Source organism: Astatotilapia calliptera, chromosome 23 (assembly GCF_964374335.1).
Source record: "Astatotilapia calliptera chromosome 23, fAstCal68.1, whole genome shotgun sequence".
Classification (NCBI taxonomy): domain Eukaryota; kingdom Metazoa; phylum Chordata; class Actinopteri; order Cichliformes; family Cichlidae; genus Astatotilapia; species Astatotilapia calliptera.
Window position 1 is genome coordinate 1,035,129 of NC_137443.1, and position 27,954 is coordinate 1,063,082.

Here is a 27,954-nt window from a genome sequence, read left to right on the forward strand (position 1 = left end):
TGTGACGGCTGTGAATCCAACATGGAAGCGCAGAAGGATGAAGGCCGAGGGCCGTGGTCATCTTCGCCTCCCGCTCCCTCCAGCTCTGTCTGCTACAGGAGCGGTCTCATACTCTTCCTCCTCTTCTTCCTTATTATTGGCATCTTTGTCGGCCTGGTTATAGGTGAGCCTGCACACGAATGTTGGGTGTAATGTTTTGTGACTCATTTATCAGACGTTTTTAAACCAGCACGAACCGTTTAAAGATTTCACTGCAGATGCATCACTTACTGATAACTTCCTCCTGTTTTACCCGCAGCGTACCTTGTGCAGGAGCAGCATCATTTCATGGAGACAGTGGAGCTCAGAGGTCTGAAGTACGACGCTGCACTGCAGGATAAGAGCTCTGGTTTCTCCATAGTACTGTCCTCAGTTTTAAAGTCCAGGGTTAGTGCTGATTCACAACACAATGAGAGCGCAGGTCTTAATGTTAAAGGTGTTCAACTGTTACTGATTCTCACCTTTCAGATTAAAAACGTCTTCACCGCCTCACCCGTAACACGTCACTTTGTCGATTGCAGCATTGTTGCCTATGGGTAAGCACGGGGTCATTTATTCAACACACAAACAGGATGTAAGATGGAACATTGCCAGTTTTCTTCTCGCCTTCCTAGTAACATTAACGGAGATGTGATGGCGACGCTCCGACTCGTCTTCAGGGTGTCCAAGATCCAGCAGTATTCAGAAAACTTTGTTCAGGACTTGCTGAGTGCAGGACTCAGCTCATCGATGCACGGGAAACCGCTGGAGGTGCCGGAGTTTGGACAGATCGACGCTGTCATCCTGCTGGGTAGTAAAGCTGTCACCAGTCTGTGTGTTTCACCAGAGTCTTTACGTTTACTAGGAGTGACGATGATCGTAACTATCACTCCTCCTTCTTTGTAGGAGCCAGTGGAAAGTCATTTTATGTTATTGGAGACAGTATGATAGGTAAGTTACACACTCGCACGCACAAAACCAAACACACAATTGTGCTGCAAATTTAACAGTAATGTGCTGGATGCCAGAAAATGACTGTAAAAGTACTTACAGGAAAGTAAAGTTACTGTAAATGAAATTTACAGTGAAAACTGTAAAAATGTTTTATAGCAGTGGAAATGTCGTTTATCATTTACATCTTTATTTGTATAAGAAACGGATACATCAAACTCTTTATCTGACTTCCATAACCTCAAAAAAGTATTTTCATTTCCTTTATTATTAGCCAAGCTAAACTCAAATGTTCACCTAATGATGTCACTTCCATCTGGAATGAATGGCTTTGCCGCACAGACATCCGTCCTCCTCCCAAACATCCATTCATTCATTATCCTGTTAAATCGTGTTCAACAAAGTCTCAGCTTTTCACGAGCCAAAACTGGGCCTTTGTGTTCTGAAACAGTCCATTTTTCAGCTCATCCAGCAGGTTTTCAATGTGCAAATTTATCTTTAGAAGTGAGAATTGTAACTTTAATAAGTCACCAGTTTTGCAAAAACTCTACTATGTATTGTTGTTGTTATTTATTCATTTATTTCATGCGTAGTGAAAGTATTTTTGGCTCTGCAGCCAGCTGTCCTGACAACACTTTCACCTGTGACAGCGGAGAATGTGTCACTAAAGTAAACCCAGAGTGCGACTTCGTCCCAGACTGCGCAGATGGATCTGATGAAGCTCGCTGTGGTGAATGACTCCTCAAACGACAGCAGACATACACAGTAGCTCCGTTACTCCTTCTGTTATTAACGAGTGTGCATCGTTACCACAGACCTGAGCAGAATATACTGGGACACATCTGCTTTTAATCACTTACACTAGTTTTTCTTCACCCAACCCACAGCCTGCGGTACGCGTCCTGCCACGGGGAGTCGGGTGGTGGGCGGTGAGGACGCACGGCGAGGGGAGCTGCCGTGGCAGGTCAGCCTGAGGTTCCATGGGCGGCACATCTGCGGAGCCACCATCGTCAATGAACGCTGGCTCGTCAGCGCAGCTCACTGCTTTGAGAGGTAGCTCTGATTTAAACCCATTTAAAAACAGTCGTTTGAAAATTTTGGATGCTAATCAATACAATCATTAAGCTTTCGACCTTCACATGCTCAATGCCATCGTTTGAGAGTATGGAGAGGTGAAATGTAGCTCACAGTTTACAGGTGCTTTACAGAAGCACAGCACGGACTTACTGTATACAGCACTGTAGTATTTCTATGCTTTGCTCCTTCCGCGCTGTTTTGGAGGTAAATACTGTGCTTGGTTGTCCATGCTATTCATTTTAAAGCTTTAATTATAAATTGTTTTTCAAACACACGTCTACTAGTATTCTTTGCCTCGTTGGTACATCATCATCATCATCATCATCATCACCTTTATTTATAAAACACTTTAAAACAACCACAGCTGACACAAAGTGCTGTACATTTGAACTAAATAATAAAATTACATAAGATATAAATAAAAGAAAAAATAAAATAATTAAATAAATAACTAATTTAATTACAAGAGAAACTAAGTCTCACTGAGGTCAAAAGCCAAAGAATAAAAATGGGTTTTAAGACATGTTTTGAAAGTGGACAGTGAAGCGGCCTCTCTAACTGCAAGGTCAGGTTATTTCATAATGTAGAAAAGGCCCCGCCCCCTGGGGCAGCTGGTGCGTGGGGATGAGGCTCAGAGAGGTAAGGCGGGGCAAGACTGATAAAGATACCCAGCAGTACACAAGTAATAAAGTTATCTACCAGTGCACCATTAAATTAATTTGCATATTACGTCATCATTAATTGTGATGTATATGTTTCTGGGTACTTTTACTTTAGCAATGTTTTGATCCTTAGGTTTTCCCACTATTACTTAAACAGGACTATGATGCTTCTTTCACCACTTTGCAAACAGTTACATAAAACACATTTCCTCATGTGCTGTCCTGCAATAAATCAGTATTAGGACACATCTGCACACGAGCCTGGAAATGATTTTCAGTTTTTTCAGTTTTTGATCAAATATTCTGTTCTGGCTTTTGGAAAAAATGCTAGAAAAGTCCTTAAGAAACAACAATCCCATTTCATGAATATACACCATCATTTATGATTGCCTCCTCTGGTTTTAGGGTCAATAACCCCAAAGAATGGACAGCCCTGGTTGGGGCGACGCTGGTGAGCGGTGAGGAGCCAGAGTCCAGAACGATTAACATCAAGTCCATAACTGTGTCTCCAGACTACAACCCCATGACCACGGACAATGATGTAACTGTGCTGGAGCTGGAGACGCCTCTCGCGTTCAGCTCTTACGTGCAGCCTGTCTGCATACCCTCCCCATCTCATGTTTTTGCACCTGGTCAGAGCTGCATTGTGTCCGGTTGGGGTGCCGTACACCAGTTTAGCTGTGAGTCTGCAGGAATGCACACAAAACGCAACAGACGAGTCATTTAGAAAAGAAAATCCTAAAAACTTGTTCTTGAAAGCTGTCGTCTTGTCATTTAAGGTGAAATATGACAAGTGGGAGTAATCAGTGTGTCGTGTGTTCTTCTGCAGTCACGCTGCCCTCCACGCTGCAGAAAGCTGTGGTCAAAGTCATTGACTCCAAGGTGTGCAATAAGTCATCTGTGTACAGAGGAGCGATCACTCCAAACATGATGTGTGCTGGATTCCTGCAGGGCAAGGTGGACTCGTGTCAGGTCAGTGGTGAAAACGGTTCACATGCAGTGGGGCATGTCTATACCTATGACCTATGACCTATGAAGGTCTGAGGATCGCTAAAAATATTCACACCGTTCTCACCTTAAAAACTGAGACTATGAGCCATCTGTTCATCTCAGCATAACCGTGTGCTGTTGATTATACCGTGAGAGGCTCAGTCTGAAAGAAATCCACTTCAAAATATCTGATGTTGCATAAATTATCGAACACGTTTTGGAAATTTTATCTCTCTGTACGTAAAATGTTACTTCTTTGGACAAAAATATGAACTTTAAGAATGTGTAAAATGCACTTATTACATAATTGTTTCAACATTTAAAGCAATAGCTGTGAATTACAGCAGCTGATATTTGACAGTCGTACATGTCGTGCCCCTTCTGTCGTGTCGTCTCCCTGATAAAGACAACATGCTCTGAGACATATCTCCCAGTAGCTCCGTGACTTTCAAGGTTCAGAGCTGATGCTTAAAATTGTGGTGATTAGCCTAATGATGCTAATCCTGACCAACCAGGACGGATTACCTGATGCTGAATAGTTGAAAGTTACCAAAAATGACACTTTTCAGAGTATCTGTCAGCTCATGTGTGTCATGTGCAGGGGGACTCCGGAGGACCTCTGGTGTGCGAGGGGGCCCCGGGAAGATTCTTCCTGGCCGGGATAGTGAGCTGGGGTGTGGGCTGCGCTCAGGTCAACAGACCTGGGGTTTATTCCCGTGTTACCAGGCTCCGTAACTGGATTCTAAGCCAGACTGATCCCACCTCGGTTCATGATTATGGCCAGCATGTTCCCACAGTGACAGAGTTTAATACCCCACCAGCACTCGGGACCTCAGCTGATAACGTGTCGTCTGCAGCAGTGCTACCACTGTCTGGTAATGTCAGCCTGAAAGCTCCTTAATCTTAAGAGCTTTATCGGTTACTGAGATTCATTTATTTAATGAATGTGTTTTTTCCAGCCTTGAATTGCAGTGGAAACTTTGAGTGTAGCTCCACTTCCTGCATCAGCAAGGTCAACCCGGAGTGTGACAGAGCCGCAGACTGTCCCAATGGGGCTGATGAAAGAAACTGTGGTAAACTTAAAATGCACGAAGCACGGAGCATGAGGGACTTACGGGTCATTCTTCTTAACTGCGTTTTGGTTTTTGGTTTTTTAAGACTGCGGCGTGCGCCCTGCGCTGGGCTCCCATAGGATCGTGGGTGGAGTCACAGCTCGGAGGGGAGAGTGGCCTTGGATCGGGAGTCTTCAGTACCAGAGGCTTCACAGATGCGGTGCCACGCTCATTCACAATAGGTGGTTACTGACTGCAGCGCACTGCTTCAAAAGGTATTTCATACATTTATATCAAAACTCGTTTCACTGAAAGCTCAGGAGTGATTCTAATATTAATAACTTACATCTAAAGTGACTCTACTCCCAATAACTGGGCCGTGAGCCTGGGATCTGTGCTGCGATCGGGGGTAGGAGCCCTGGTCGTTCCCATCCAGAGGGTAATCATCCACCCGGCCTTTAATGGCACCAACATGGACCACGATGTGGCTTTGCTGGAGCTGGCCGTCCCAGCCCCGATGTCTTACACCATCCAGTCTGTCTGTCTTCCATCACCAGTACACCGCTTCTTAAAGAGCGCAGAGTGCTACATCACAGGGTGGGGATCCATGAGAGAGGGAGGTGAGAGATGAACCCACGAAACTAAACGTCCTGCATTTAGAGGTCACACAGGAAAAAAATGAAATGTCTTTACTAAGAAATAAAGGCAGGGGAGCCCGAGAGGTGAGATCATTTTCACGTTATTGACGTGACTCAGCCTTCAGAGGTAGAAAAGCAGGAATAGCTCTGTGATCCGTGGCCTGTTCGGCCTTTCACGAGTGAATGTGATATGACTGCAGCCTTTATCAGCTTAGCTTCTGCCTTATCTGCCTCTGAATGGAATTTTGTTTCCACAGCAACAAAAACACTGGTGCTCAGGTGTTGCGATCACACCTGTTCTGTGTGCAATGCTCTTTCCTCAGGTTCATTGACCAACCTGCTACAGAAAGCTGCTGTGAACATCATTGACCAGACGGACTGTCAGCAATCATACGGTAGCGTTCTGACTTCAAACATGATGTGTGCGGGATTCATGGCGGGAGGTCGGGACACCTGCTTGGTATGATGTTCACACAGACTTCTGCACTTCCTGTTTCACAATCGTTAAAAAGTTCCTAACCTGCAGACTTTTAACATCAGGCTGGTGCACTGCATGCAGTGCTCGGAGGCTGGAGGAAGTATGACTGTGGTGTCTTTACAGTGAATGGTTAACCAGGCCGGAGCAAAGTCAACCTTGATCTCCCCCCTTACAGGCTTCTCTGGTTCACCTTTGGAAAAAGGCTGACGAATAAATTAAGGTTTAAAAGCAAGAATCAGATGTAAGAGAAAAAACTCCAAAAAGAATAAAGCTAGAAAATGTGACCTGATAGAAAATGTACGCTGTCTTCCTCAGCGAAGGCAGGCCACCCCGCTGCATCCTCTCCATAATCGTCTTATGTAACGAAACCCTCAGGCATTCCTGTTTCGGTCAGAGCACCGGGCTCAGCTGCAGACTGACTGACATTTACTCCCCTGCTGCCATACTCATCTTCAGTCTGCTCTTATAAATGAGTTAATCAATCATCACTGTATTTATAGAGCACATTTATATAGAATTTAAAGTTATTTAAATTCCAAATGAAACTGTTGATGTGTTTTGATATTGCAGGGAGACTCTGGAGGGCCGCTGACGTGTCGTCAGCCCTCCGGTCAGTGGTTTATCGCTGGAGTAACCAGCTGGGGACACGGATGCGGCCGAGTCGGTTTCCCGGGAGTTTACACTCGTGTGACGTCTATCAGGAGCTGGATATCCACATACCTTCCCTTCTGATGAAGGAAGAACTGTGTCTGCAGAGAACTGAGGTCATGCTAAACAGCCACACACAAACACTGTGTACACAGCCCTGACCTTTGTGACCCTCCGGTCACGGGTGCTGGTGGTAGTGCTGTGCTTTACCTGAACTGAGGAAACAATCCTGATCTGTGCCTTAAACATTCATTCACGGATCATTTGGAGTATTTATTAGTTATTTATTGTCATGGATGGTAAACACACAGCACGTGGCTTTGTGTATTTTGTGTGGACAATATGGGATTCATTTATGGGTAAATGTAAGGGTATTGTGATCTTTTACTGCAACGTGGATTTGTGGGGAAAGTCTACTCTGTACAAAGTCAGTGACGTGGGACTCGGTGTCGTTCTGTTGGTGGATATTTTTGATCAGAAACGAGAGAACACCTGATTGATTAATTTATTATTTTTTCTTGGGGGGAAAAAAAATCACTGATTGCAAATGATGTTCACAGCTTTTCTGGCTCCTCACACAAACTCAGGTTCCCAGACATCTAACAAACCGCACACACACGAAGCTGAGAAAGGTGCAGTACCCCGTCAGGGCGAGGGAGACCCCGCTGGAACAAACCCACTACTGTGGAGGGCAGCAGATAGAGTGACAACCAGAAAACACGTCAGACAAAACAGTGTTGTTCTCCAGGCGTACTTTGATATAGGTCTGTTTGGAGGCTTGGAAATGTCAAATTCATGCTGGTGAAAACACCAAAACGCTTCGATTCTTCCTGATGATTTTTAAGCACTTTTTTCCTTTAAGGCTCCAGGAAATATTTAATCTCTAAGCACAATCACCCAGCAAAGAATGTGAAGCAGTGTTTAAAGGAGAGTCTGCAGTGACTGGGAGACGTTTACTGTTATTGGTATTACAGGCAGAAGCATTCGATGGGCAGGGAGATGAGTCACAGGAAGTAAGCTGGGCCTATTGAGCCAAACTGCACCTGGAGTCCTTATAGCAGCACAGCAGGCTCCGCCTCCTGCCACAGCATCAGCAAACACTTTAAAACACATTCACACCTAAGCAGGTAATTTAGTGTTTCCAATCAGCATGGCAAGAACCCGCAGAAGATGACTGATTATATTTCTAACGTAAAACACACAATCGATTTAACATTGGTAGTGAACTGTTCCTCAGAGCAAAATAAAAACTGTCCACAGAGACACCGTTATGGCTGCAGTCCACAGGCTGTGCTCTGCCTGTCAGAGGTACTGTGACAGATGTTGCGCCGCTGCGTGGCAAAGTCGTGCACGGCGCGGGCCCTCCTGCAGAGCACTGCATCGGCCCTCGCTGTGTGCAGCAGCCTGAAGAAGGGAAAGATGAAGAGAGTTCACATGCGAGCTCTTTCTCGCTGCAGTCTGGAGTTGTATGTTCGGGACACGGTGTTCCAGGCGTCCATATAGCGGTCCATACACATGGCGATACACTTCTGTTAGGGACAAAGCAAAGAGAGTCCAGAGAAATAAACCACTCGTGGTCTACAAAGACTTTAACCGATTTAAAACTGTGATTAATACAAAAAATGTTTCTGATGCACTCCTCTATCTATCTATCGATAGATAGATAGATAGATAGATAGATAGATAGATAGATAGATAGATAGATAGATTAGGGGTGCAACGATATTCGTATCGATATTGAACCGTTCGATACAGTGCTTCCGGTTCGGTACGCATATGTATCGAACAATACAAAATTTTTAATTTATTTTATAAACTTTCCTTCTGATGATGCTGTCTGTGTTGAGCGCTCAGTGAATCTGCACTCGACTGCTCCGCCTAGGCTGGACAGTGCAGCCTAGGCAGAGCAGTCGAGTGCAGATTCACTGAGCGCAGGGCAAGCTAGCGAGACAGAAGTTAAGCTCTCCTTGCAACATGGCAAATTGAACCTCCCCCACCCTCATTCAGATCTGCCTTTGGAACTATTTTGGTCTTCATGTGACGTATGACCCTGAAGGTAAGCGCGTCATGGACTAAAGTAAAACAGTATGTTGGATGTGCCATGCAATGCTCAATTACATGGGTGGGAGCTAGTGTGTTAGCGCAGTTAGCTCGTTAACGTGTTGACGCTGTCCAGCCCCATGCACGGGGCGATCCGCGGTAGCTCGTTAACGGAGATTTGCCGTGTTGTGGCGTTAAGGTCATTTCAACGAGATTAACCTGTAAGCACTAGTGGGAACACAACGAATATGACTGCACATTTACTCCGACATCATCCTAGTGCAAAGACAAAAACAACAAGCATGCTACTAACTTTACCCGAGTCATTTAGACAGCCGTTAGCACAGGATTCTCCTTATGGGGACCTGATATGTTTAATATGCTGCTGAGAATATAGCCCAGAAGAAGCGGATAGTATAGCTTTTATTTTGAAAGAGCCATTTCTCTGTAATAAACTCTCTTTTCCAAAGATGAGTGATTCCTCAATCAGATACAGGGCTCGCAATATCGCTAGCCCGACGTCCCAGGGCTAGCGATTTTTCCAGTCGGGCTACCAAAATCTATCTCTGCCCTGCCCGTCGGGCTATTGTAGGAAAAATATATGTCAATGCTTTTGCATTCTTTCAGAAATGTAGCTGGGTAATTATGTCATTGGCATCGGTGAGCCACTGTCAATATGTGACATATTGAAATCGCGTTTGAATTTGCGCTTGTTTTTTTGCTTTCACTTTGCAATCGCGCGAACTGTGTATAGAGAGCGACAGCACTGATCTGTGAGTGATGATAATTTGTGCACCAATTCCTCTGACATCGTCTTATTAATCGTTAGCTTACTATGCAAACATGACAAGTGAAATCTCCCGCAGCTTAAACATGTGAGAGGTTGATCGCGCAGAGGATCGCTGAGCTTATGTGAGTCCGTGTGTAAAAGCAGCAGGATATATATTTTAGTTCTGCTGAGCCAAATAAGACAGGTCGGGGTGAAGAAGTGACAGCCAAAGAAAAGCTTACCACAAAACGGAGAAGTTATGACAAATCAGACTATAAGGCAAAAAGAAAGTGCAGCTTTATGGTTTCATGGACAAAAGAATTTCTGTGGCTGCAATATGACGAGCTAAATAACCAGGGCTGCACATAAGTGGTCCGCAGGTGCGCATTCGCTGTCAAAATAAAAAACGCGCACAAGATAAGAAGTTGCAACGCGTGTTTACATACATAAGCTTTTCAGAAGGACAGACATTTGTTTAGAACTCTTAAAGATGCCGAAGAAGCTCGTTTAAGCAATTACTTTGGTGTTCCTCCACCTCCAAAGAAATGTCAGGAGGAGTCCGAACCACAAAAGAAGCGCGTATTCTCGGACAAGTAGTTGGTGGAGGTGAGCTGGCTTCAAACAAATGATGAACGCACAGAGATGTGGTGCGGAATGTGCCGTGAAAATTTAATAAATGACAAATTAAAAAGGCATGAACATTTTTTTTGTATCGAAAAAATATCGAACCGAACCGTGAATTTTGTGTATCGTTGCACCCCTAATATATATATATATATATGCATGCAAGGAGCATTTCTGCAGAGAGATAGACCAACCCAGATCAACTCTAACCTGGAAACGAGACACTGATGAAGACTCAGGAGTGGATACATGTTGGTCCACCTTATCCTACGATAAACCTGATATATTATTCTACAAGATGATGCAGTACCTCAGCAGCACCTTATGTTTTTGCGCTTGCCCCACTCAAAAGCACCTGTCAGGTAAGCCTTAGAGCCCTGCAGCACTTTTGTTATGCCCTCCTGCTTTCTTAAAACGTGATCACTTCTTTGCTCTGGGCAGCAGGGCATCACTGAAGCGACTCAGCCAGTGCATACCTGCTCAGAGTTGTCCAGTGTGCTTCCAGGCTTGCCTATGCACTTCTTGAAGCATTTATCGGTCATTCTCTGAAATAGAAACAGTGTTTTATTAGCATTTACTACTCTGACAGCAGCAGCGCAGAATATTTGCATGACTTTTAAAAAAAAACAGATATGTATTAAAAGACCCTCCAACGTTGTGGCTCAAAAGGATCTTTTTGTGTCGGCAGCATTTCAGTGCTGGCTCGTGTGTTTATATGAGCCTTGTATTTACATGCTGGCAGGATCCATCAACCTTATTGAAGTTATTGCGGGCTAAAAAATAAAACAGTCTTACACACAGAACGAAAAACGAAGCTACTGTAAAGCTGTGTAGCTCTGACCCGTGAGGATAAAAGCACTCAGCACTTCTTTGAGCCTCAATGTGCGCTTGCTAGCTTAGCAGCCGTGTTCATTGATCTACCTGCAGCAGCTCCTGAGCGTTAGCCACCGCGATCTGGACCTTGACCTGCTCCATGATGGTACCGGTGTCCATTTTCCCGCCGGACCCTCCTGCTGAGAAGTCTGAACCAAAGCCGTCCATTTCCGCCTCAGTCGTGTTCTTCAAACTCACCTTTGCGGAGCTTCTTCCAATACACGTGCAAACAGCCGCTGCTAGCCTTAGCCGGCGTTAGTTTCCGATGCCCTTGACAGAAGCTGTGCTTGTTGCGTCATTTCCGTGTAAGCCACTCGGTTTCATGGGAAATGTAGTTTTTCCCCCAACATAAGCTGTACTGCTACAAGTAGCATTTCTCCTACAGATCAGTACTACTATGTATATTTACATTTGAACATTTAAAAACGGTGTTTTTGTGGGACCATGTGGGACATGTTGGCAATACAGGGAGGTACTGTGCGGGTTTGCATGTAAAGGCCAAATAAATGGCATTTAAAAGCAACTGTCTTGCTAAGTAAATAAAATAAGGATGAAGCGGATCTGAACTTTGTCCTGTTATTTTTCCTGTCTGTTAATCATCATTAGATTTCATCATCTATGCAATGTTTACTGAGCCAACGTTAGCATTTTTCTAGCCAATTAAGAGACACGTGTAGTGTCACTTTACGCCACATTTTTCCTTGTGTGAAACTAATGAAATTATCCAGAAGGAAAAAAAACGATATAAACTGCGGCTAAATTTTCTGTTGGATAATTTGATTCAAAATCTGCAAAGCGTGTAACGTTTAGGTGGCTTTCCCCCCCTATTGGTTTCAGAGTTAGCGCATTAGAGTGTTGGGCATAAAAATCCAGACTTTAACGCATCCCGCAGAGCCGGTCAAAGTGTAGCATCCCTGGCTGAATGATGGTCTCTTATACTGATGCTTCACAGAGGTTTTATTGGAAATGTTTTTATTGAAACATTCAGTGAAGACACCGTAAGAGCTAGGAGCAAAACAAAACCAGCAATATTAATACCATAAGATCAAAGGAAACTAATTTCTCCTGCTCACATTTAGCATATACATCAAATTTACATCACTCAATTCATTGTATCACCTCACTAACTTACCACTACACATAAAGGTCAAGTTCAAGGTTAACAATATAAACTCTATTAAACGACATTTTGATTGCATGTAACTTATTCCGTTAAAGGAAACATTAACAAACCTTGTGCCACTGTCAGCCAGGTACTAATTGGCAAAGTAAACGTACATATTTTTCACTTTAAGGCACACTATTTTACCATATCCTAAAAGAAACGTTACTAACAGCCCTTTAACGGTTTTGTGCCAGTTTCCTGTTTCAAAATAAAAGCATGGATTTCAAAATAAAACCGAAGTGCCTTTCAAACAAACGTAAAAATATTTACCAAATTTAAAGGTCATTTACACAAAGTGCGGCACATTGTCTCAATATGCGTGACAGGAGCGCAAGGGGTAAAAAATGCGGTGCAGTCCAACATGAAGAAGGGCATCTGGTCACCCCTACGATTAGCACGTGATCCACCTTAACAAAAGTGCTTTTGTTTGCCACACGGTGGAGCTGTTCTCCGCTAAATACTCCCTCGAGTTTGACTAAGTTCAGTTAGTGTGCTGTAAACAGTTACATGTGTCGATACATGTTTGTGACTGTTCATGAAGCAGATGCTCTTTGTGCAGATCAAAACCATGTGAGGTCAACTTTCCTGTCACTGCACATAATAAGACTTTAATCTGTAACGAGGCTGATTTTCCTCTACTGAAATTAATTTTGTATTCATTTATTTTCCACCCATAAGTCATAATTTTTATTTATTTTATTATTAACTAAAAATAATAATATAAAATATTTAATGCACCCCTTAAATTTAGATTGAGATTTATTTAAAATAGTTACACACAGACATCCTTTGAAAGGAGCAGTCACTCTTTAAATTGTAGTCCGAGCACAAGTTTTCCTGATTCTCTGTGTGTTACTTTGATCAGGATACACTTTATCCTTCTAATGACTAAACTGCATTTCTCTTCCATCTATGGATGGGCTGTCACTCTAAAAGGAGGGACAATTCTGTCAAATCTACTTGTTTAAAGATAACATCATTTTCAATAAATGTTAGGACTAAACATGTCAGCTGTCCTTGATAAGCGGGTCATGAGCCAAAACATTTACTGCAGGCTAAAATAAATGAAAAGCCAGAGTCGCCTACAGGAATAGAAAGTCAGAAGGAGCTCTGTGCTGTTTGCGTTGGGGCCCAGGGTTAAGGATGGCCTCTCCAAGGACCCCCAGCTTTATGTTTCAGACTCGATGACCTCACTAAGAAGACCACCTGCCTTGAGCGAACAAATAAGTGGTACAGTGTAGGCAACAATGGAGTGGCGGTTACTGTCATCTAAACAGACGCTCACTGAGTGGTTTATTGCACTGTCGGGGGTGTTGATGAACAATCGTAGGGGGTCTGATTAGTGTTGCGCCTGCCCAACAGTAATTAATGACCAGTCATACAAAGCTTGGAACAACACACACACACACACACACACACACACACACACACACACACACACACACACACACACACACACACACACACACACACACACACTCCACAGACCAGTTAGGCTTCAAGCCCTGGGGGTCGAAAGGGCCGGGGGCGGGGAGGAGTGGGTTAAAGCAAAATGAATTAACCCTAGATTACAATCATGAGTTCATTAATCTAATCTGCTTAAATTCTTAATCTCCTTCAGGCACTTGTGTGCATAAAAGCATTTGGCTCTTCCAGCAGTAATGAGTAGCGGCTACAATTGTTATAAAATTGTGAATTACCAGCCAGTTTATGACTGTCAGACTTTGAGGTATTGCACCAGGATGTGAGGTTACTCCAGGACGTTTCGCTGTATAAGAAAGAGACGTCTGCTTACTTGATAAATGAGATGCACTCAAATGTAAATCCCCTGTCAAGCAAATAATAGGAGAGGAAATAGTGGATAAAAGGGAAGACGGCTTAAAACACTGCTTCTCTCATCCACACAAATTCTGAAAGCTAAGCAGCAGCAGCAGTTTGTAATCTTCAAAAGCAGCTGCTGAGCGACACTAAGAAGGAGTTCAAAACAGGAAGAGAGGCAGAGGAAACCCGAGATGTGTGGCACCCACTCTGGTGGACTTCAGTCTTCTCGGTGCACAAACAAACCAGTGTTGTTTAAATCCATGAGGTTTTCTCTGCTGACTTCTATTACGCTTTTCCACAGCAGACACTGTGGCCTGTCAAAGCACGACAATCACTAATAACATTAGCAGAAATTCAAATCCATTTAAATTCACCCACTGGAACAACGTGAGAGCCTTGAAACTGACACACCTTAACAGAATAAATTGTTCACATCATCAGTCACACATGTCAGGGCATGTCCCAGCAAAGGCTGGCGCATAATTGTTACATTTTCTCACTTTAGTCTCTTTTCTAAAACTTTGAGTTGCAGACAAGTACAAGCGGGCTTGACTTAGACGACTCCTCACTGACCTGCTTCTCGTCCTGAGAGGCTGCTTGGATCCGAGGCGCATTCTTTATGAATTGTTGCAAACCTCACGAGTGCTTAATTCCTGCAGAAAATGCCAAGAATTCAGCTGAAGAAACAATCTCACAGCGCTCAACCTGCAATCATATGATCACTAAGACTGTTGTTCCAGATATTTTACTGATTGGCCGTCTTGTATGATGTGCGAAAATCCTTTAAGAACTTCAGTATGCAGTTTTCTTACTCTAATCATTAATTTTTTAATTCTTTGTCAACCTGTGGATAGTTTACATTCCAAAATTAAAATGTACACAGTTGATCTGTCCATTTTCTCCCACTTATCCTATTCGGCTTCACGAGGGGGCTGCTGCAGCCCATCCCACTGCATGGAATAGGCTCTGTTATCTACATGGTAGCTATTTTTGTGGTTTTCAAAAATAATCAAAAATTTTGGGATTTACTGCCACAATGTTTATTCTTGTGAGCATTATGGAAGAGTTGTGCAACACTGAGACCTCTGTGTTATAAAAATGGTGCAAAATAATGCAATAGCTGACCGAGTTGGAAAACAATCTGAAAAAATCTCAGTAATTTAAGCAAAATGTTTGTGTGGTTTCTGGACTATCTGTGGGTGGGGATGGGTGTGCTGGATGGACCTGTGACTTTCTGAAAACCTTCTAGAGAGCAGATTATTAAATCTTATATGATGTAACCTCCATGTAACTTTTTTACCTTTCATTCAGTTAAAAATCGTGGTTAGTTATTTACAACTTCACACCGCTGTCTTTCACAATCAATGCGTTGATTTTTTTTCTAGTAACAATAGTTATTTCATGAAATTATGTTTATGCTGTTCATCTCGGTCACATTTGACTCAGAGCTGGGTGAGCAGACTGGTCTGTGAAATGAAGGTCATTTTAAGTGATCTTTAGACTGTTTTGTGACATCAAAGTGTAAAAATCTCAGCAGCAACAGCTTTCAGGAAAACCTTTCTTAAACATCAGCCTGTATTACACGTGTAGTTTTAACCCTGTGCGCATTTACACCCAGCATCGATGCCGTCCTGGATAGTTTTTCTGTCTATCGTTATGTCGTCTTTTTTCACAGACTCCCCTTTTCCATTGTGTTGTTCCGCTAAATCCTTTACAAACACAGGCTGCTTGGCGTTCATTGATAGCGCTGAAATGGAGATTTTCTTCTTTACGCGCAAGCCAAGGAAAGGCGAGAACAAAGCAGGCAGGTGAAACATACAGTGACAGGTGTCTCGGGTGATTCATGGCGATGGTTTCTGAATATAATGACGGACACTGATCCAGGTTGGCTGGAGAATAAAGGAAAGCTTTGCGCTGATGCTTGAGCCCATTGGCCGGCGGGAGCAGGAGTGGGAGGAGCCAGAGGAAACACCACCGCTGCTGCTTCGACTCTTTCTCTCTGCGCTCAGCTCGTCGCTCTCCGGCACGCTGCTTGGCTTCACCCACAGAAAACAGCGAGCGGCTAACTTTCCAAAAATTGTTTTGTTTCGGGCACAAACCCAAGAGTGTGAAGACAAACAGATGGCTGAACCGTCTCCCGCGAGTTTAGGGTGTGATACAGCTTTAAAGTCGGGAAGCGGACTCGCCTGAAGTGTGCCACAACTTCAAACACAAACCCGACGACGGGTGGAAGTTGTAGCCGAGATAAAGAAAGGAGTCGGGATCGCTGCCTTTCCCACCGAGGTAAGATCCAACCGTACCACAGCGCTCGCGCGCGTTATTACTGAGCTGTAACACTGTTTCCTTTGATCTCGGCCGATGCTTTGCAGCTGCTAACTTGGGAGGAAAGTTGAGCGCATGCTGGAAGAGCTGACCAGAGTTTCACATTTACTGCACACACGCTGTTTCCCCCCCACCCCCCTGCACGGAAGTCCACCGTCCCTCTTTCAGCTGGGTTGAATGGCCGATTTAAATTGATCTGCTGTGAAACAATGGGCGCTTTAAAGCGGAAGATATTTATTTGGTCGTTTTCAAGTTATATGTGGGCTCTTTGTTAGCCCGCCGCGCCGTGCCAGGACAAGTGGGTAGCTGAAATATTTCCTAGAATATTAAACAAACCATATAATGTCACTCCCACTCAAGCTTCATATATAAACGATCAGAAAATGCCCCCCCCCCCCTCCTCTATTTCTCCCTTGTTGCACTGCGGTTACATAATTTTATCCTAGAGGAGCTGCTCTGAGGTGTCACATCTTATGTGGGCTTGAAAGCTCCTGTATGTGAGCCAGCTGAGAAACACAACAAGCTGGCAGGAATTTATTGGCTTTGCCGAGTTTGGAGGTGACTCACAGCCCTGAAATGGAAGAGGGTGGAAACACCCAGGTGTTGCTTCTAGCCTAACCTTAATCGTTGAAGGTTATTCTAAGAGTTGTTCTCACGGCTCTGACAGTGATGCATGCTTTATAGATTTTTGCACTGTGTAAATCACTGGTGCACTAACACACACTGGGTTTACGTGGGAGTGCGCCTTATCTGATCTCCTTTCATCTCTCCACAGTCTGAAGTCCGTTTCCGCTGCAGCCTGACATACTGATAAGAGTATTTCATGTACAGCCCATTCATCGGTGGCGGCAGAGTTTTTGTTTAATCATCAAATGGGAGGAGTGCTCACATCAAAAGATTTATATCTGGCCAACTGTAATCAAAATAGAATTAGCTGTAAGAGTAACTTATCCATGTTTTTTTGTCTCTGTGTTCCAGGTTCAAGTCAAGATGTCTGTCAGCAACCACGAAAACAGAAAGTCTCGCTCTAGTTCTGGCTCAATGAATATCCAACTCTTCCACAAGACGTCCCACGCGGACAGCCTGTTGACTCAGCTCAACCTGCTACGCAAACGCAGAGTCTTCACAGATGTCGTGCTGAAGGCCGGCAACCGTTCCTTCCCCTGCCACCGCGCCGTCTTGGCCTCCTGCAGCCGGTACTTCGAGGCCATGTTTAGCGGCGGGCTCAGGGAGAGTCACGACGGTGACGTCAACTTCCACGACTCTCTCCACCCGGAAGTGCTGGAGCTTCTGCTTGACTACGCTTACTCAGCCCGGGTCATCATCAATGAGGAAAATGCAGAGTCACTGCTGGAAGCTGGAGACATGCTTCAGTTTCACGACATCAGGGACGCGGCGGCAGAGTTTCTGGAAAAGAACCTTCACCAGTCCAACTGTCTCGGGATGATGCTGCTGTCCGACGCCCACCAGTGTCAGAGACTGTATGAGCTGTCGTGGAGGATGTGCCTGGCGGACTTTGCTACTCTCTTTAGGACAGAAGACTTCCTAAGCCTCCCCAAGGACAAAGTTCAGGAGCTCATCCTTAGCGAGGAACTGGAGGTGGAGGACGAGAGCCTGGTGTACGAGGCCGTTATCGACTGGGTCAAGGCGGACATGGAGCGTAGGCACAGCGAGCTGCCCGAGCTGCTGCGCTGCGTCCGCTTGGCGCTGTTGCCTGAATCGTACCTGCTGAAGAACGTCGCTTCAGAGGAGCTGGTGATGTGCCACAAGGTGTGCCGGGAAATCGTCGAAGACGCTGTGCGGTGTAAGATGCGGATCCTCCAGAACGATGGGATCGTAACCGGATTCTGTGCACGTCCAAGAAAAGTCAGTCAGGCCCTGCTGCTGCTCGGAGGTCAGACTTTCATGTGTGATAAAGTCTACGTGATTGATAACAAGACCAAGGAGATCACCCCCAAAACAGACATCCCCAGTCCCAGGAAAGAGTGCAGCGCCTGCGCCATTGGTTGCAAGGTATTTAAGCAATGAATCGACTTAAATGTGTCATTTTTCTTTTATGACCCCTCGACGATGTAAACACGCTCTCTCTCTGTCCCTCAGGTCTATGTTACTGGAGGACGTGGATCTGAGAATGGAGCGTCCAAAGATGTCTGGGTCTACGACACATTACACGACGAGTGGTCTAAAGCGGCGCCGATGCTGGTAGCCAGGTTCGGACACGGTTCCGCGGAGCTCGACCACATGCTGTACGTAGTGGGAGGACACACTTCCCTCGCCGGATCCTTCCCCGCCTCTCCATCTGTCTCTCTCAAGCAGGTGGAACAGTACGACCCTCAGACCAATAAATGGACCCTCGTGGCCCCGCTCAGAGAAGGAGTGAGCAACGCTGCCGTTGTCGGCGCCAAAAACAAACTCTTCGCTTTTGGGGGCACCAGTGTAAACAGAGACAAATACCCCAAGGTGCAGTGCTTCGACCCCTGCCAGAACCGGTGGTCGGTGCCGGCCGCTTGTCCGCAGCTGTGGCGATACACGGCAGCGGCCGTGGTCGGCAACCACGTCGTCGTGATCGGCGGCGACACCGAATTCTCTGCCAGCTCGGCGTATCGGTTCAACAGCGAGACGTATCAGTGGTCAAAGTTTGGCGACGTGACAGCCAAGCGGATCAGCTGTCACGCTGTGGCGTCGGGAAACAGGCTTTATGTGGTCGGAGGGTACTTTGGGGCTCAGAGGTGCAAGACGCTAGACTGTTACGATCCAGCGTCAGACTCCTGGGACAGCGTGACCAGCGTGCCCTACTCGCTCATTCCCACTGCCTTCGTCAGCACATGGAAGTACCTCTCAGCATAGAGATGCACTGACGCTCTGAGGTTTTGCGGTGAGTAATTGTAGCTTCTTAAAGTGACGCAAACAAACAAGATGTCAATTACTGTATGTGTGCTATTCATAGTTCCCCTTTAAATCTTCAGATCATGTGTGGGACCTGGCTAGCATAAAGCACACTGTTACACAGTTACAGTTACACAGTTACACTGTTAGTTACACTGTTACAGTTTCACTGTTACACTGTTACTGTTACACTGTTACACTGTTAGTTACACTGTTACAGTTTCACTGTTACACTGTTACTGTTACACTGTTACACTGTTAGTTACACTGTTACAGTTTCACTGTTACACTGTTACTGTTACACTGTTACTGTTACACTGTTACACAGTCCAGGTGAATGCCTCTTTAAACCGTCCAGTTTAAAGACTCTTCTGTGTTTTCAGGGTTGCTAATGGTTACAGTGGTTACACATTATCTAGCTGCTGTGCCGGCTGGGTGTCGGGTAAACATGGAGGAGTCTTGGTTTAGAGAGCAGGAGGAATGTCAGTGGTGCTGATAATTACAGAGCGAGAGCTGCACAACAAGACCTCTGACACTGACGGGAGCGAGGTGGAGAGGCAGGCATCAGGTCTGTGCTTGTAGTGAATGGCAAAAGGGTGCAGGGAGCTCTGCAGGCCCAATGCTGCTAACGGGGTGCCTGTAACGAGGCAGTTTGAAAAGTCGATGCGTCACGTTCGCTGTGCTTTAGATAAGATCAGAGACATTCTGTTTGTTAGCTCGTGTGAAGCAACACTTAAGATTTGGACATTTTACAGGACGGGGAAACAAACAAGTCCTCGACTTGCTCCCAGGTTTTGAAGGATTTCAAAAAGGAAAAAAGAAAAATGAATTCCATACGTGCTGACGAGTTTTTCCCACGGTGACAAACAGTCAAACCAGTCATCAGGAATTCAGGAACAGAGAAAGTCTAAAGGGTATAAAAATATGACTGACTACAACAACTCAAGAATAATAGGAGCCAACTGGCCTGAAGGGAAGGCAGGGGCAGTTTTCAGTTTCATGCGAGTCTATCGATTGATGCTTTACTCCTGAGGCGTTTTCTGCTTTTACACGGTGCAATGACAAGCGCAGTGAGCAGCTTTATTTATTTATTTTTCACACGTTCCCGGTGGTTTGAAATTTCACGAGGCCCGTGCTGTGACCTTATTTCAGTTCTGGTGCGATCCGTGGAAAACAGCTGAATTTGAATTTGAAATTAAAGGGTTTTATCTTTATTACAGTAATAAAACTGTAAAGGAAAAAACAAGGAGGGGTTTTACGACACTGCAGCCAGCGGTCGTGTAGTTTAGCTTAGCACAGAGAGTAGAAAGAGCTAGCCTGGCTCTATCTGCTCTGTCTAAAGCTAACAAGAGTGTTTGCATGTCACTCTGCAAAAGTAACTAAAGTTAGAAGAGGTCCAACTAACTTCTACTCTTCATGCTAACTTAATTGCTTTCTACAGAGACTGTAAACAAAAAATGGACACGGCTAATATGACATCAGCCGTTTCTTTGTAAATGTCGACTACAACGTTTCAGTTTCAGTCGTCTGGCAGTTGCCATCCCGTGTTTTGGAAAAAATAGCTGTTGTGATGGAAATTGAAATTGTCTGTAGAGAGCAAATGTTTTCACTCCTGGCTGTTTTAATGTGGGAGTCTGAAGCCTAAGCAGTGACACGAGGATCTGTATTTTTGATGGCTGCACTGAGGACGTCAAAACAAGAAAACAAGCCGACTTCAGAGAAGCAGGAGTGACTGCTTGGCCTTCGGGTCTCCAGTTGTCCATAACCTCCATAACCAAAGTATAATCCAGGCATAAGTGGACTGACTCGCTTTTGGGGCCAGACTCAAGTGGCCTCTTGAGAAACTTCAGGTTTTGTTGCTTTGCGCTGGTTTTACTTTCCAGCCTGGGGGTTTACTGCTTGGTCTCCTCCAGCTTCATATGCTGTGCACCATGAGACTGAGAGATCGTGATTAAGAACCAAGTTGACTGAAACTAGACGGACTCGATCAGATAATCATAAATGCAGCGGTAAATGTGAGCTGTTCTTATATGTGCTTGACGAATGTTTGGCTAGAAAATAGCCAGAGTGGATACAGCTCAAGTTAAAATTCTGTGCATATTTTGTTATTTTCTGTTTGACAGACCCAGGTGCATCCTGGGTAAATCCTCCTCCCCCACAGTGCAAAAGCAACAGTAAAGGCACCTCCTCTTTTTATTCTGCCAGAGAGTTTGAAAGTAGAGTAAAGCAGAGGCGAGCGAGAAGCGGAGGCTTATGTGTGACTTGTGTTGACAGTAAACAGCTGGAGATGATGGGGCTGGGGGCTTAGCATTATGGGGCTGCTGGTATGGGCCACTGTATCCATGGTAGCCAAGGTTTCTGGGCTGGGATGGAGACAGACAGGCTGCCTGTGAAAGATCAAGGAACCGCGTCTTTATGAACCTCGCAGTTACAGTAGCTGCCGTCCTGCTGCTGACTGCCTTTATGTTTAATTACTGCACAGATGGAGAAAGCTCAGATTTCCAGCTTGTTAAACACACTCCTTCCCCAGACCCTTGTTGACTTTCTCTCTCACACACCCAAGAAAGGAGGAGGGGGGCAAACACAAACGTATGCACAAACTGAAGGAGAGGAGGAGATAAGCGAGTAAGACCAGGAGAAGCAAAGCTATATTTTCCAGCGCTTGGCAGCCGAGTCTAACGCCTGCCTAAAAATACGTTGCTCCAAAGTTTTCAACTTTCAGCCGGGGTTAGAGAGAAGAATACTGTGTTTCTGCAAGTGTGTGTGTTTGTTTCCTCCCAGCAGTCTGGTGAGACTTTACACAATAGTAAAATCACTTGTTTTTCACTTACACACACACATTGCTGGCATTGCCCTTCCTAGTAAAAACCAGCCGTCCTCACTCTAATTTGGGAGGAATGAAGGTGTGGCTTGCTTTCCCATTAGTAAAGATTTGTTAATGTCGCCTTGTGGTTTGCGTGGCCTGTATGGGATTACCAGCCGTGCTGTGTCTTTCTTTTTCTTTTTTGTCACCACCTACTGCAGTTTGTTGCCCTGTGCATTTCCACCAGATGTGACTAACCGCAGACTTCAAGGCCAAGCCAGAACCCACTGTGGATGGGGGAAGAGTGTTTGTAAAGGCTCGTGTTTGTTCTGGGAATGGGAGTAAGAGCCTGTGACGTTCACAGACGGGTTTAAAACACGCAGAACTAAACGCGTGTAATTTTGTTTAGACTCGTTTATTTAGTGCGTCTTTTGGGAAATGATAAGCTGGATGGCATCCGGGGGGACAGCCTGGTCCGTCGTTGGTGCCAGACTACAGGCAGACAACACGTAACTGGATCCCGCTCTCTCACCACTGAACTGTAATAGCCTTGAAATGCCTGTTATGTTGCCTGAGCCTTTGCCCCCCCCCCACAATTCAGCTTTTTAACGGCTTTAACCGACGGTCTTGAGAGGTGGGCATGGCTCTCTGTGATAGGGTACACCTGGAGAGGTCAGAGGTCACCGAGGGACTCCTTGGTGGTTTCTCTTCATCCCCAAACAGCTGCTGTGAAATGGAAAGGTCACGGTGGGATCGGGGAGGAGGACAGCAGAGGCCTCAGTCACTCAATACTAATGTTTTATTAATGCCTCGCTGTGAGGGCCACCAGGAGCACGGGCTGAATGAAGCTTTTATTGTGGCATCTGTGTACAACAAGGCCCGCCCCCCCAGCTCACGCACACGTGCACGTACAGTCAGAGTTAGCACGTGCACGCACACTTGGTCTCGGGTCCCTCGAGTAATCAATCTGCCACATTACAGCCCTCAGCACAAATGCTGAAATTTGCATAAACCTAATGGTGTTTTTATTGGTCTTTTCTCCACGCTGGGACTAACAAAAGGAGAAAAGGGAAGACGATGCTTAAAATGGCTGAATAATCACCCAGACTAATTCGATTAGACCCTTAAAAAGAGACGAGCTGTCATACAGTTACAGCGGCCCCCCTCAGAGAGCCAGCTGGGGAAGGAAACAGTGTGTCTGCCTGGTAATTAATCCAAATTGCGTAATATTTGCTGAAGTGGTGCTGAAAGTGAGGCTCGTCCAGTCACAGAGATGCTCTTTGTTTCTGCAGCGATTCATCAGGCGCGCCTCATTATGCTTTAGAGCCGTACCAAGATGCCTGTAAGCCGGAGCTCATTCCCAGAGTCCTTCACGCATCCCTGAAAACAATGCAAACTCATGTAAATGAAGTGACTGCGATTCATGCATCGGTCAATACGCTGCAGTTTCAGGTGGTCATTAGTAAACATGGCACAGACCTTGTTGCACACAGGGGACAGCTAAAGAAAGGACTGGGCTAAAGAAAGGACTGGCTTTGGTTCGTTGGGCTTCTAGAAGATGCAGATGTGGGTTTTAGTTAAATGCAGCTTTTGCAACATGCCAGGTGTCATTCTGTGAGCCGCTCCTCTCCAGGTGTCTCAAACTGGACGTTGTGTAATTTCATGAGACAAGCTTTTGTGAAAACATGAGGCGAACCTGGCAGATCCAAGCAGAGCAGCATTTAGTCCCAGCCCATCTGTTTGGTCTGCAGAGGCACGCAGCAGTTGCTCCTGATTGGACGCACACAGCGCACCTGGATAATTCCTGGGTTACAGCTGTGTCTAATGAAGAGCCGTACTTTGAAATGTGGGCGAAAGGTGAACGCTGTAAACGATGCAGCACGGTGTTGCGCAAAACTGACCTTGATGTGACAGGTAACAAGGAAGTGACGGTCTGGAGTTCATCCAAGGTGACAGTGAGCTCAAGTTTGGTCATGTGAGACGAGGATATTATCTCTCAGTGGATGAACTAACCACGGCAGTACATTACCTCTTTGTTGCTTTGGTGTCTTTAAGCACTTGGTGAATGTTCTTCACTGTCTGGGCCGCGGTTCAGCTCGTCGTACCCTGGACGTGACGGCCTGATGCCGCAGTTCTTATGAAGCTTTGATAAACAGAGCTGTCACGGTCTGAGCAAAGTGGCGGCGTGTTTGGGTTTCATCATCTGCACAGCAACCGGTGCTGCCGGTGAGCCATGCACATGTGCACTGACAGAGAAAGCAGAGGCCTAAAGCTGCATGCGATGCAATGAGTGCTGCTGTTCTTGCTTTTCAAGGCAGGATGAGCTAAGCTAGCTGAGGAGCCTAGCTGTAGAGTCTTACTGAACCATGAACAGGTAAAATTGGAATGATATGATTATTTGCAATAAAGCCAAAAAAAGATAAAATAGTGGTTACAATTTAACAAAGCCAAGGTTTGTGTATATACAGTGTGTGTGCCAGTAATCACTGCAAGCTTCAGGCTGTTCAAATGCTCGACGGACGGCTTTCTCTTCCACGCTTGGAGCTCCACCCACCTGCTGTTTTAACATCTTCCGCTTGTGAAAAGCAGCCAATCACAGACGACTCATTTCACAAGGCAAAACTCCTCTGACAGAGTTCAAGAATAAATATCAGGAGGTGGAACGCAGCATAACAATAAAGCTCCTTTTCAAAGGAAGCTTTTATAGAGATTTGGAAATGTCACCTGCACGTCTGCTGCAGTGGTAGAATCAGCACGCTCGCAGCGATAAACAACTAGAGCCTGAACAGCTCCAGCCTATCACAGCAATCAAGAGTTTAAACGTGCAAACAAATATTCTCCAACTGTGTCTGACTGTTACGCTTCAGGCAAAGTATTCACAACCGTCACAGATGTGCGTGGATCAGTGAAGGCTTCTGAAGTATCATCGGGCTTTGTCAGCCGTGGAAATTAGAGTCTTTAGGTTATTCAAACAAACCCCCAGCAGAGCCCGAGTACGAACTCGCTGCCTCACGCTGCAGGCGGGTTATTAGTATCTCTGCAAATGTGCAGTATGCAAACCACCAGGTTCAGGTTTCTGTCCAGCGTCCCAAACATCCAGAGGACGACTTCCTCATACCGCCACGAGAGGAAAATTAGACAGTGAGGTTGCAGAGGAATATGAGATTCCAAAGAATTCATTACAGTGTTTGTATTTTTAAAAAATGCAGCTTGCAGATGCAGGAATTGCAGCATAAAGCCTCCTATCAGGATAAAGCAGATGGTTTTTGGAATATGTGCTTTTTATCTGAGTTCACTGAAGCTTATTTTCACTCACAGGTCCCAACTTCTGCACCCTCAGATATTCATCACTAAGCCACATAAATGGTTAAATGTTGCTGCGTTCAGAGGTGTTATTAATGCTCTGTGGCCAAAGCCTGATAAAACAGCACAGTGATAAGCTGCTGTGTAGCCTGGAGGTCTCTGCCTTCCTCTCCCTGAGAACGTCCAGGCCCTCTGGTCATGTGCCCGGCGTTCTCATACAGGGTCCTTGTACAGCAGAGTTCACGGGACCAGCACATTAATCCCTCTCTGTCTTTTTCCCTCAGATGAGCCTCAGAGTCTGGTATGCAGGAATGTGCCCCCCCTCGGCGGCTCCGAGGAGGAGGAAGAGGAAGAGGAGGGGGTTTTGCGTGTTCCCGTCGTTTCTCCATCCAGACTGATTCACATTATCTCCAACTGCACATGAGCGAAGGCCTGGAAACAGCACAGAGACTTTTGTTTTTTTACCCGATGTGTTTACTCGTGCTTCTTGTGTAACTTTGCCGTGTTGTCCCCGCGTCTGAAGTGGACTCGCTGGTGCGTGTCCAGCAGGGCCTTGTGAGCACGTCTCTCTCTCTGTAGCTGCTGTCGCTCTGTCAGCCCTGCACTGCTCGTCCGGAGACGTGCATCCTCTCACCAGTGCATCACCGCTCTAACTGACACTTTAGCTTGTTTCACCGCGAAGAAGGAAGTTGAGATGTCCCTCTTTGTCCCCGCCCACTCCTGACACTGTTTACTCAGGTGTAATTTATTCAGACTGAATTAGACCTTTGCTGCGGCCGGCATGTGCAGAGGGAGAGGAGACGTTTGGGGAAGTGTATGATTTTGTGAACAGAAACGATCTTCCTGTCTGTGTTTTTAGAAGTTGGACTTGGGCTTCCCTCAATCTTGCTGAGCTAAATTTGTATCCTCTTCCTAACTGAAAATACAAGCTCGCAAAAAAAGGAAGAAAAAAGAGGGAACGTGGCCCATCACGACTTGAAGGAGACACTCGTCTGTGTCGGCTTTCAGATGATGATTTCTGTCTGTTCTTATCTGTCTCAGGGTCATGTGTACTTGCTGAAGGAAGGGTTACATCTTTTGTTATCGCTCGTCTGAAAACAGATTTCATTCTAGTGAATGTACTTTTTTTTTTGTGATACAAACTCTTCTTTATGTCGTTTTGCCAAGTGGAAAATGTCTGATTGTGCTTAAAAGCGTCGGTCATATCTGAAACAGAAATGTTGCCAAAACCTGAATATCTAACTTTAGTGTTGTTATGGATTTAAATAACAAAACTTAGTGTGATAGCCTTGTAGCTGCAATAGTGATTTTTTCTTTCCGTGTCTACAGAAGTCTTTGGTGTGTATAGTTTTGTACATTTGCCTCGTAATTCATTTGTAGAAGGCTTTAAATTTGCACAACTCTCTTAATTGTCTTAATTTTGTATCTTTTGTCTTAACCCGGTCGGGTAGTGTGAGTAATCGAAGCCTTTTTGTAGCAAATCGTCAAAAATATGTTAATTTGCTCTCTGTGCAAGTCTCCGATGTATGGCAGTATACTCCAGATATACTGATATATTAAGCTATTACTGAAACAGTCTGTTACTACTTGTTCTATAGTTTGTTACTTTTCAATAAATGTCATCTTGTTGGACTCGTGCTCGTCCTCTGTGGAGTTCAGCAGCTGTACGATCACACAGGTGCTTCAGATAGTTTCCAAATGCAGGTTCGGAGCGCTTTTGGTATTTTACCAGCAACTGCTTCCTGCTCTCTGTGCACCGAGGAGTCGCTCAGATTAACTGCTCATGTTTGATCTCTTTGACAATATCACGCGTCAGGATCACATGGTATGTGAAGCAGAGAAGAAAACCCTTCTAAAATCACCATCAGAACGCTCAGATCTTTAAAATATACCCTGATGATTCTCACCAGCAGTCAGGAGATGCTCCTCCTGTGACAAACAGTGCAGTCGGGGCGTTGGGTGGGAGGAAGTGTGGCTGGCACGTTTGCGTAGAAGAGGGAGGAGAACCACCAGAGAGGAATGTACCCACGCTCAATGTGAGGGCGGAGCCTGTGAGTGCTGCCTGCAGCTCGAGGTTTGTAACAAACCTGCAGGATTTCCACTTCTGAGGTGTTTAAACAGTCGGGCAGCAGGGCTTTGACTTGTGCTTTAAAAGATAACAAAGTTTAAAGAGGACATTTAGAAAACTGTCACAGGAACGATAGACTTGACTGTTAACTCTGTAAAATAGCTCCACCACACACCCTGATATATGGCCTGTATTTGTATAGCGCTTTTCTAGTCCCTAAGGACCCCAAAGCGCTTTACACAACCTGTCATCCACCCATTCACACACACATCCACACACACATTCACACACTGGTGATGGCAGCTACAATGTAGCCACAGCCACCCTGGGGCGCACTGACAGAGGCGAGGCTGCCGGACACTGGCGCCACCGGGCCCTCTGACCACCACCAGTAGGCAACGGGTGAAGCGTCTTGCCCGAGGACACAACGACCGAGACTGTCGGAGCCGGGGCTCGAACCGGCAACCTTCCGATTACAAGGCGAACTCCCAACTCTTGAGCCACGATCGCCCCACCCTGATATATGTACTTTTTAAAAAAGGAATTACTGCACAATGACAGATTTTAAGTTAGACATAGATCAACTAGATCAGAACAGAAAATACATGTTTCTCACACACACACACACACACACACACACACACACACACACACACACACACACCTGTCATTAAAACAAAAACATTGCAATTGCATTATTGGATAGCCCTGCGACAGACTGGCGACCTGTCCGCGGTGTACCCCGCCTCTCGCCCTATGACAGCTG

At 45.4% G+C, this 27,954-nt stretch overlaps 3 protein-coding genes across 3 annotated transcripts; 2 read left to right on the forward strand and 1 right to left on the reverse strand.

Moving 5' to 3' along the window:
• The first annotated feature begins 21 nt into the window (after positions 1–21).
• Positions 22–7,398, forward strand: tmprss9 (transmembrane serine protease 9). Its single transcript, XM_026158201.2, has 15 exons — positions 22–163; positions 299–426; positions 508–575; positions 654–829; positions 925–969; positions 1,586–1,699; positions 1,857–2,022; positions 3,114–3,388; positions 3,538–3,680; positions 4,300–4,573; positions 4,658–4,771; positions 4,857–5,025; positions 5,105–5,370; positions 5,712–5,848; positions 6,437–7,398. The coding sequence occupies exons 1-15, from the start codon at positions 22–24 to the stop codon at positions 6,596–6,598; spliced, it is 2,379 nt and encodes a 792-aa protein (XP_026013986.2). The 3' UTR covers positions 6,599–7,398.
• Positions 7,006–11,381, reverse strand: timm13 (translocase of inner mitochondrial membrane 13 homolog (yeast)). Its single transcript, XM_026158207.2, has 3 exons — positions 10,869–11,381; positions 10,424–10,492; positions 7,006–8,043 (listed from the first exon to the last, which is right to left on the reverse strand). The coding sequence occupies exons 1-3, from the start codon at positions 10,986–10,988 to the stop codon at positions 7,945–7,947; spliced, it is 288 nt and encodes a 95-aa protein (XP_026013992.1). The 5' UTR covers positions 10,989–11,381; the 3' UTR covers positions 7,006–7,944.
• Positions 11,382–15,746: 4,365 nt separating this feature from the next.
• Positions 15,747–26,752, forward strand: enc3 (ectodermal-neural cortex 3). The gene is made up of 4 exons (XM_026159110.2): positions 15,747–16,089; positions 17,107–18,141; positions 18,229–19,003; positions 25,405–26,752. The coding sequence occupies exons 2-3, from the start codon at positions 17,119–17,121 to the stop codon at positions 18,973–18,975; spliced, it is 1,770 nt and encodes a 589-aa protein (XP_026014895.1). The 5' UTR covers positions 15,747–16,089; positions 17,107–17,118; the 3' UTR covers positions 18,976–19,003; positions 25,405–26,752.
• The last annotated feature ends 1,202 nt before the right edge of the window (positions 26,753–27,954 follow it).